Raw genomic sequence first — 11,308 nt, 5'->3', positions numbered from 1 at the left:
CACTATAGAAAACACGAGATCAAAACATAATTTAATTTTAAGAACATGTTTTGCATGGATTTTGGATAGCTACTGTGACACCCATCTCATTTAATTGTTCTACCATAGTGTTCTATCTTCCAATGCAAAAAAATATATTAAGTTTGACTCTATATAAAATCCATCCTACCATTAATCAACTCCTTAACATGAAGCAACAACACAATAATTAAAAAACAGATCACAATTAAACATCAACACACAAAGTATGTCCGGCCAACATGAATCCATGCAAAACATGTTCTAAACATTAAATCATGTTTTAATCCCGACTCTTCGGCAGTGTAAAAATGACCATGTGACAGTGGACTTACGTTGTTGTTTAAATTTTTTTGCAAACCATCACTTAATTCAAAGGGAGTTTGTGTAAGAGATTAAATAACAATGCACTATCACATGCCATTTTCACACTGCCGAAGAGTTGGAATCAAAACATGATTTAATTTTAAGAACATATTTTGCATGGATTTTTGACAACTTGTGACACCCATCTCATTTAATCTACTACTTTACATGAAGCAACAGAACAATAAAAAAAACAAATCACAATCAAGATCAACACACAAATCACAATTAATACTGCTAGTTGTTTCTTGAGAATCCAAGATACTTCTGTCTCATTTCGGTATATTGCAACTTGTCTGTAAGGTTGCTACATATGAAGATTTAAACTTACGTTACTCAAATTGACAGTGTTGTCGCACCAGCCCATCCATTGATTGCATGCTGGACATATATAAAACTTCCTCCCAGGATTCTATTTGTTCTTCGAAAGCTTCACAACAGTCCGCTTGAGACATCTATCGCAACGACTACTTTGGCTAATCATTTTGCCTATACAAAATAAAAAAATATTATTAATTAACTAAACCCTAGTTTAAATTAGTTATTCCCTAATTTAAGAAACCATTTAAAGTAACGATTAAAATAAACAAAAATTAAAGGAGGGAAGAGTGATCTAGTATACAATCAAATTAATGACTTCGGGAGAGGAAATGCTGATCTTTGTCCGTCGATCGATTTGGGAAGTTAAAATTTGCAATGAGCAACATAGCAAAATACTTAATTTGGGGATATACTAGAAGGCTCTGGAGGAGATAAATCGATCGACCTAGGGTTTATTGGAATATATAAAATATATAACAGCATCACCATTGGTTCAATATGCTAACGAGTTGTTATTACTTTGTACTAGACCAACGGATCATGAAACAGTCAGATGGTAAAAGTAACCCCCTTAGTGCCATTGGCCGGTTAGCTGAACCGATGTTCAAGAGTCGCTCAATACTAACTGTTCGTGAAATTTAACCGATTGCAAAGGAGGGGGTCCATCACCGCCATCGGTTTGTTATCCATAACCGATGGTAGAAAGTTCAACGTAATTACAGCGATGCCACTCGCAACGTACATTATCTGTGCGGAAGCACATCTGATTGTAAAAGAACGATGGAAAAAATATTTTTTGTAGTAGTGTCTTTTTATATCTTTATCTTTTGCTTGAATTAATTAGACGTCTCTTTCTTGATTTCACCAATCTACATCGACGGGTTATTTTATGATGGTTAATTGTTCTCATTTACTGTACCTTTTATCTGATAGTAATTTCTTGTTTCGTTATTGATAACAGAACTGATAATTAATAAGATAACTTTGTTTCACTAAATTGTGTGCATTCTTAATGAACTTGTCACATCAGAAAGTAAAATAGAAAATTATTAATAAAATTTTGAATTATATTAATGTGATTTTGTGTACTTAGTGGAAGAGCATACTATAGAGGAAAAGAATGGTGGTTACTAAAATTAAATATTTAGAAACTCATTCTCTCTTTTTTCCTCATTAGGTAATTCATTATTTTGATGTATATAAAGCTATTCTCGCACTACACATTACGGTCATGTTTGGTTATGAAGTAAAGTTAATGAGAATTAAATTGCTTACTTCTACTTCTCATATTTTACATCTTGTTTGATAGTTCAAGTCATGAATTAAATTAATCTATATGAAAGAGTAAGATATTAGAAAATAAACCCATGTCTATAATAGTGGGTTCTACATGTGGAATAAATTAATTCACCTAGAGAGGTGTAATAACTTATTCTGAATTAACTCATTCCTTCACTTTTTTTTTAACTTATCCCTTACTTCATCTTACTCGTATTTACTCCTCGTTTGACTTCTTAAGCGTAAAATAAAATGTTTACTCCATCTCTTACTCCACAACCAATCAACATGATCTATTTACAACATTAATATTACTTCTATAGCCAATCTAAACACTTCCTAAACTTAGTCCAATACTTGTACAAACTGACACCCAACCAACTATTTTACCTTACTACATGAATCCACATCCTCTGCATTAACGTACTATTTGAGTTAATCTCCAGATCATGTGATCTTAATTCGGGCCGATCCGGTCCATGCCTACAATGCACGGGGCCCTTTAATATTAGTGCAGATTTAAATCCGATGATTCAGATCTTAACTCAAAATTTGAGTTAACTCAAGAGATACGAATTCTTATTACTACATCACATATACTAACACAAAATAAACAATATTATAACAAACAAAAAAATAATTTCAACAAATAAAAACCAGAATGATGTCCGTTTCAACTAATGGTAATTAAATGAATAATTCTCATAGAAGACGTAGAAGTTGAATGGACTAAACATATATTAACCTGATTTTCAAAACATTCCCGGGGGTACTTAATTTTCAATTTTCAATTTCAAACCTATTCAGATATCAAAAGCACCTGTATTGAAATGGAGCGAGAAATGACAATCCATAAATTAATGTAGATAAATTGAGATAATAATTTATTAAACATAGGAAGACAAAAACCAGCAATTAGCTCCATACAATGTATTCACAGACATTTACTATATTAGCTGGAGGGGCAATGTTTGCTTGATGGCTTTTACTTCTTTGTTGACGTTTTTAATTTTATTATATATATATATATATATATATAGAGTTAGGCTGGGTGCTATGCATAGCATAGTGGCCTCTATGCTACGGCTCAATATTCGAGTTTTCAAAATCCAAACGGTCGATCCGAACCGTTCATCTTATTCTCCATATTAATATCTGCTTGGAGACCAAATTTTACATTTTTCTGAATTTTTTTACTATTTATTAAGTATTTTACAAAATTGTTAATCCAACGGTGGCTGCACAAAACAGTAAAACCGTTGGATTAGCGATTTTCAAAGTGGCTTAATAAATAGTAAAAAAATTCAGAAAATTATAAAATTTGGTCTCCAAGCAGATATTAATATGGAGAATAAGATGAACGGTTCGGATCGACCGTTTGGATTTTGAAAACTCGAATATTGAGCCGTAGCATAGAGGCCACTATGCTATCCATAGCACCCCAGCCTAACTGTATATATATATATATATATATATATATATATATATATATATAAAAGAAGTTTTCCTCTCTTTTTTTCTATAGAAATGGAAATTTTTGGTGAAACCGCAGATATATAATTTATTAAGCAATTTTGAAACAGTCGGAATCCTACTAAATAATACTGTCTGAAACTAACACTATCTTAATTAGGTGAAACATAGGTGTTCTGCTAATTTGTATAATTGAGCGCAATTAGAATTTTGTATAATTTTAAAATAAGTAGCAGCTCGCCAGCTATAGTGATATTTCTAATTATAGCCTTTCTCATTTTGTTGTCACATATCTCAAGTTATAGATTAATTGAAGACTCTAGATCTAGAGCATGTTAATTTCACTGTCAAGTACTGATACAAGCTTAGGTCTCTAAATATAGGAGACGTAGCAAAGCTGTATTGACAATTTCATCAGTTTGTTTCATCCATCCAGCTATTGTATTTTCCTATATGTCTATCTCCCAATAAATGCTTTGGAAGCATCAATATAGCTAATGAAAGCCATATATAGTGACAAAGGAGATAAGGATTGCTTTGTCCAGAAGTAGGATTCTGATGCCATCAATCCCTTTCTAGTTGTGTTTAATAGTCATGATATTTTTCATTTTGCATCTTTTTTCTTAAATTAGCTTTGATTTTATGAATTACCAAATGAAACAAGTTTGGAGTAAAACACTAATACAAAATATCTTATATATAGGATTGTAAGAAAAATAACTTGTATTTATCAATTTTGGGGCATTTGAATATGTACCAGATATGCTTATTGTTCTGTATATCTTAAGTTTTGATTTCCTATTGTGAGACTACAAGAGAAATCACCAAATGTAAATGTCGAAAATAAGCTAAAAAGACATTTAACAGCAAACCGAGAAATAGTAATTAGGCCATTTTGCTCCTATGATGTTAGCTTGTTAAGAAACTTCTCAAAGTTATCATATGGGCTAATGCAGACAGTTCGATAACATTGAAAAAACCCAAGTGACAAATCTTATTTAATACTTGTTGTCGGCCCAATATTATTAGTTCTCTTCAAGTGATGCCTCTCTTTCATTCATGAAATATATGGGCTATGCTAAACAGGCTTCTCTTTAGTTCAATTGATTCAGAAATGGGGATGTATTATGTATAACCTTTTTTTCTTTTTCCTGAACTACGATGGATAGATAACTTTTAATTTGTTATTTAGTATTGTAAAGAAACAACTAAAATTAAAGAAAAATGGCTCATGTGTTATTTGGTATTTGCAAAAATTCACATACTTTTTTTTGGGGTAATTTGTCAAAGAAAGTTAAAGAAACACTATCAAGTCAACTTTCAACCATATTGAACAGAAACGCGTTTTGTTAATTTATCAGTCGCCAGATAAAAAAAACCAAAGAGTCAAAGAAAGAATAAAATAAAGTTTGTTAGTGCCTTAGTGGCGCACTTTGATATACTTTCTACACAAAGAAATATACCACAGGACTTGTACCTGCGGCACTAGATCACCTGCCGACCGGTACATGTGGCGATACTATACCCTTGTTTACAGAGATCAATTTAAACGAGTTACAACTTGGCCCCTTCAAAAGCATCAAATTATGAAGATGAGAAAAATAAATATATTATATTTTTTTAGTAATACATACCGAAAGGTTTCATTTCAAAGAACAGAGGATCTTGCAATATAATTTTACCGAAACAACGATAAACATAAAATGTATTTAAAGTTAGAAGGTCTTATATATATTGGTGGACAAGAGAAAAATCATCAAGAAGATAAAATTATTCTAGGCGGTCAGGGACGGAGTCAAACTTTTGAACAATGGAGGGTCAATTATATATATACAAGTTTTAAGCGAAGAATGAAGGTCAATTTAACCATACCATAACATTTTACGCTGAATTATATAGAAAATTAAACATAAATACAAAAATTTTAAAATTAAATGAGAGTCAATTAACCTCCATTGAATCTTAGATTCGTCTCTATAGGCAGCTTTGTTAAGGATGCATGAGTGGTATAGATAAAATGGATGGTGGATAAAAATAATTTAATTAAAAACATGTTCTGAGTGCCACAAATTTATTACCAAAGCAATTGACCAAAATAAAATATAAAAAGAAATTTATATATCAAGTATTCATTTTGTATTTTTATATCGTTCAGACGTAGTAGGCTACAAAACACTGACATAAAAATTCATCATAAAAAATCATAAAAAAATTCATCTTAAAAAAATCATTTTCTATATACATCTCATGAATCTTTGTTCAAACCTAGTTAATTTATACAATTTTTAAATCAACACGTTATGCAAAGAGGAAATAGACACCATTAGAAAAAGACATCACATAAGCCAAATTGGATAATTATTCACTTTATATATTTTTGTGTTTTCAAATTATCACTCATAACATCAACCAATTTTGCTTGTTGGATATAATAATAACTAATTTTTTTAATTAAATCTACTCGTTAATTAATCAGTAATTCAGGAAAATTACTTTATCCTTCTAAACGTTTCAAATATCCATTATATGTTACATTTTTAACACAATTTTGCAAAATAGCTTTTAATTACATATATGAAAAGTTTGAAGGAATATATTAAAATGTTTAAACTGAAAATATTTTTTTAAAGAACCAATAATCACACATGCGACGGTCTTAAAAACAATGTAAAATATTTTCGTTATATTATCCCACTTGTATCGAAAAAAAGAATACTATGACACATGCATACTATCTTTATATGTGAATGCTTGAACTGTTTAACAGAGCCTACTTTTTCTATGACGACAAGATCACAAGATACTTATCTTTGACCATACATAACATTACTGGAATAATCGATGATTTTGTTAAAATAAGGGGCCTAAACGAAGAAAGAACACCAAACGAGCGTATAGAGGTGACGCGTGGCACACGTGGTTTCTCATATATATTCTCATGTGAAAAAGGTAGGGTGTTCATCGGTTCGGTTCGGTTTCAACCGAACCGAATTTGGCAAACCAAAGTTATAATTCGGTTTTAAAAATAGAACCGAACCGAACCGAATTAGTATTGCAACCGAACCGAAGTTTTATTTCGGTTTGTTCGGTTCAAACCGAAATATATTAATTTTTTTATTCAAAACAATTGATTTATAATAAACCGAAGTATATTAAGAAATAAACCGGAGTATTAAGAAATAAACTAAAATATTTAGAAATAAACTAAGTATTTAAAGCAATTGATTAAGAAATAAATCGGAGTATTAAAAAATAAACCGGGTGGTTCCGATCAAATTCATATTATATGAAAGTTCGGTCGGTTCGGTTATTTCGGTTTTGAAAATTTTCAAACCGAACCGAACCGAAGTTATAATTCGGTTTTGAAAAGCCAACCGAACCGATCCAATAAACCGAAATAACCGAACCGTTTAAACCGAACTAATTCGGTTCGGTTCAAAACCGATTAAACTGAACCGTTTGAACACCCCTAGAAAAAGGCCTTGATAAAAAGAACCTGGTCTACTGGCTACGTACTGCGGCTATACCAGACGACCTGAAGTAGACCCACATCTGACATCTCTCTCCCTCTGTTTTGAAACCAACAAAGACCGAAACATGCACGCAGCACGCTTGACATAATAAGTCTTCATGCCAGTTACCCTTATCCACACCACATCTACTACTTATAATCAATCGCCTCTTTTCGAGATAAATATAGAAACCAAGGAAGAAAACAAAGAGATGGTATTGAGGGAGTCATTAGTCATGGATGAGCACTATCAGTATCATCTCGGCTTTGTCTCTATCCAATCAATGCTTCAATCAGAGGCAGAGACAAATCAATGTTTACCTCTTTTGAGCAAGCTCGAAGAGACCAAACCACCAATAAAAAAGGAAGAGCAAGAAAATGAAGAAAAGGATGAACGGATTAGAGGTTGTGAGGTCGATTTGAATATCGGACTGTTTTGCGCTTTTGAAGAGAAATCTACTGATGCTGCTGCAAGTGCAAGTGCAAGTTCAAGTTCGCAAAAAGAGGAAGAAAAAGAAGAAGAAATAAAGTTGAAAATTGTGAAGGATTTTGAGCAAGAGGAGGAAGGAGCTTTTGATGAAGAGAGAGGCTATTGGATCCCGACCGTCGAACAGATCATGATCGGAGCAGTGCAATTTTCTTGCCATGTTTGTAACAAGACCTTCAACCGCTACAACAACATGCAGGTCTCTATAGTAGTATGATTAAAATAAATGTTTTTTTTATCTTTATATACATTGATAAAATTTCCAGGCTATCATCATTAGGAACATCAATAAATGTTCCATTTATATGTGTTTCTTTCACCCAGAAAGATTTTGTTTAACTTTTTATAGTGATGATTATCTCTTTTGAAAACTTTTTGTCTTCATAGAATGTTATCCAATGGAGTTCTTAGCAAAAAAAAAACATTCAATTCGCAAGAATATTAATTATTTGAGAACATTAATTTGTTCGTAAAGTCTTCGATATCAATTTGATAGATAAGTATGGTGTAAATCATAACAAAGCTTAAATTCAAAAATAATTATAGCCGACACTACTAAAATAGAATGAATCTGTAATCAGGAAGTTACCTAGATCTATAATAAAAAAAAAACTCATAATTAAGGTAAAGGTCTGCTATGATTTTTCACTTCATTAATTTTTCTTTTTATTCTTAATATTTTCTTTTTTACTTTTTCTTTTTCCTTTTGTGTGAATAATGAGCAGACAGTTCACATTCTATTACAACTTATAGTGCATGCACCATCAATAATTGCATGAGAAAATTATATATATTCCTTTAGACCAGATGATGAACTCTGATAAATTAAAGTTTATAATTTTCATGAGGTCAACGATATATATGTAGTAAACATGTCTATTTTATAATTTGTGCACAAGTTATGTGCGGCAACTAAATTTGTACATTTCACTCCTTAATAATTTATAATGGTTGACTCAATCTAATTTGTAATGTGATAAGTAATGATCATTTCTTCTCTTCATATACATCTGATCAACAATAATCAATGATCATTAAACATATTTAATTTTACTATGCAGATGCACATGTGGGGACATGGAAGAGAATACCGAAAGGGACCCAATTCGCTCAAAGGGACCCAACAAACTCTCGCAATGCTGAAGATTCCTTGTTATTGTTGCACGCAAGGGTGCAAGTACAACATAAAACATTCACGGGCGAGACCCCTGAAGGACTTTAGAACACTTCAAACCCACTACAAGAGGAAGCATGGTACAAAGCTATTCAAATGCCGCAAATGCGCGAAACCATTTGCCGTGAAAGGAGACTGGAGAACACATGAGAAGAATTGCGGTAAGTTGTGGTTCTGCAGTTGCGGATCAGATTTCAAGCATAAGCGGTCACTCAATGACCATGTTAGGAGTTTTGGTAGAGATCACTCTCCTTGCGCTCCACTTCAAGTCGGTGGCGGTGACAAGGGAGTCGAGAGACGATGTATAATTAGGTTTGACAATAAGGCTGCCATGGTAATATAGAAGAGGACAATTTGGAATGCATCATAATATATGGTACAATAATATGTTGAGTTCGTCTCTTTCATGTGATTCAGGTCTAACAGTTTCTACAAGATGACTAACATATTGTCACACAAAACTGTCGAATCTGAATCCAGTCTGAAAGCTTGGCACCTCAATATATCATTGTAGTACCTGAGTGATCATGCGCAAGACCTCCATTATTAGCGGTATAGTTATAAATAGTCCTTGATTACAATTTAGTATAATTTTATGGGGCAAATAACAATCGTTGCGGTACCGGAAAGATTAAATAAACTCGGGAAGGCTGTGAAGTAGCTGAATTTTCTTCAATGTAGAACGCTAGGATAATCATAGGAACATGGAAGTAATGTTAGTACAAGCTCCATGAATGAACTCACGAGCTGCGTGGGAGAAAATTTCTCAGCTTCACAGACTAAATTGTAGCTGATATACAACTTTTAATGTGATCAATTAGTGTAATTCTATAACATTTTTTTCTCAATACGATCGAGTATTTCTATAGGCGGCTAAGTATATATGTTCTCTTTATATATTTTTTTAAGTGTTTGTTATTGTTCTTTGTTTTCATTTACATTTCCCCCTAGTTCAGGAACTTACATGGTGAATAAGATTTTTTATCCTTGCAAAACACAAAACTGCCAAGTTCATATCAATGGATCCTCTGAGGTATATATAACAGAATATTTATGGACCGTCTGATCAGATTTGAACCAATCCTATCCAAGGTGGAATGCACAGGGCCCCTTTAATAATTAGGTGGATTCTGATCGGACGGTCCGGATCCAAAAAGAAATATTATGTGCACTGGTGAAAAAACTGGAATCAGGATCGGCCTATCTGAATCGGCTATATGAAACAACAAATCCTAATAAGTATCTGGATCAGTTTTCTTAAAAAAAACCGATCCTGAAAACTATTCAGATCGGATTTTATTGTCAACCGACCCTAATTTATGAACTAATAGGATCAGTTGTTACTCAAAACCGATTCTGATAGTATCAGAATCGGTTCTCACAAACAACCGATCCTAATAGTTCATAAATTAGGATCAGTTGTTTATTAGAACCGATCCTGATACTATTGGAATCAGTTGTTATAAACAACCGATCCTAATACATAATTTACTTTTGGAAAGTAATAGATATTTTTTAAGAAACTAGAAAGATAAAAAAAAATTTGATTCCATAGAATAAACATATGAGTTATACACATGGAATGCAAAATTGGCCGATATCACATACTTCACTTGCTCTCTCTCTCTCTAGATCTCTCTCTACACACTCTGAATGGTTGCAATGGCGAAAAGATGTGTGTGCCGGTACTGTTGCAATTGAAGAAGTTAAGAAGGGATCACTGGAGTGGATGGGGTCCCATAGAGAGGCTAGAGGTATAAACAACCGATCCTAATAGTTCATTAATTATGATTGGTTGTTAATATAGCCGATCCTAATTCAAGTTATTTTATAAATTATTTTAATAAATTATCTTATAAATTATTTCGATGTAGCATTTGGCAAACTGGAAGAAGAAAGAAATACATTTCCAGAGAATAACATTGAAAAATAAATTACTTGAATAACTGGAGAGTACATGAGATTGAAGCAAATTGAGCACTCCAGGAAGTTGGTATGGATTGTGGCTATCTCATTTTCTTCTCCAGTCTCCTTTTGAGGAGATGTAGGATTCAAAGTCTTTCGTCCCTTGATTTTACTCTAAGATGGAGGTTGTGGCCATTTGGCCTTCTATGTCGTCCAAGGATAATTTCGCCATTGCAACCATTCAGACTATGGAGAGAGAGAGAGAGAGAGAGAGCAAGTGAAGTATGTGATATCGACCCTTGGTTCATATGTTTATTCTATGGAATAAAAAAAATTATATCTTTCTAGTTTCTTAAAAAAATATCTATTACTTTCCAAAAAGTAAAGACAATTGCAGAATTCATATTAGGTTCGGTTGTTTCTCAAAACCGATCCTGATAGTATCAGGATCGGTTCTAACAAACAACTAATCCTAATAGTTTATAAATTATAATCAGTTGTTTATTAGAACCGATCTTAACGAAAGGTCGTTAAGATCTAACAAACAACTGATATTATCAGGATGACGAAGAAGCGTACGATCATTTTGATGATATACCACTGTTTTCCACTGGCATGACATCTTTACCAACCGTTGAGGATAACGAAACAAGTCACATGCGCATCGATCATAACGAAGGAGAATGGATTGAATAAATTCTCACTGGCAACAATCCCTAAATTTTTATTGGTATGTCAAAATATAAAAATAAATTTAATATTCTCCAATATTGAT

General features: G+C 32.6%; 1 protein-coding gene across 2 annotated transcripts; it reads left to right on the top strand.

The window, feature by feature from the left end:
• Positions 1 to 7,071: 7,071 nt before the first annotated feature.
• Positions 7,072 to 9,499, top strand: LOC144575882 (zinc finger protein WIP6-like). 2 transcript variants are annotated; one of them, XR_013518544.1, is made up of 3 exons: positions 7,072 to 7,653; positions 8,516 to 9,141; positions 9,179 to 9,499. XR_013518544.1 is itself a non-coding variant. In XM_078326136.1 (2 exons), exons 1-2 carry the CDS (start codon positions 7,087 to 7,089, stop codon positions 8,969 to 8,971), a joined length of 1,023 nt encoding a protein of 340 aa, XP_078182262.1. In that variant the 5' UTR covers positions 7,072 to 7,086; the 3' UTR covers positions 8,972 to 9,499. The 2 variants fall into 2 exon arrangements, 1 of the variants encoding a protein (XP_078182262.1); XM_078326136.1 differs by having other exon boundaries at positions 8,516 to 9,499.
• The last annotated feature ends 1,809 nt before the right edge of the window (positions 9,500 to 11,308 follow it).

Source organism: Carex rostrata, chromosome 24 (assembly GCF_964058835.1).
Source record: "Carex rostrata chromosome 24, lpCarRost1.2, whole genome shotgun sequence".
Classification (NCBI taxonomy): domain Eukaryota; kingdom Viridiplantae; phylum Streptophyta; class Magnoliopsida; order Poales; family Cyperaceae; genus Carex; species Carex rostrata.
This window is presented reverse-complemented; position numbering and strand designations above follow the sequence as displayed.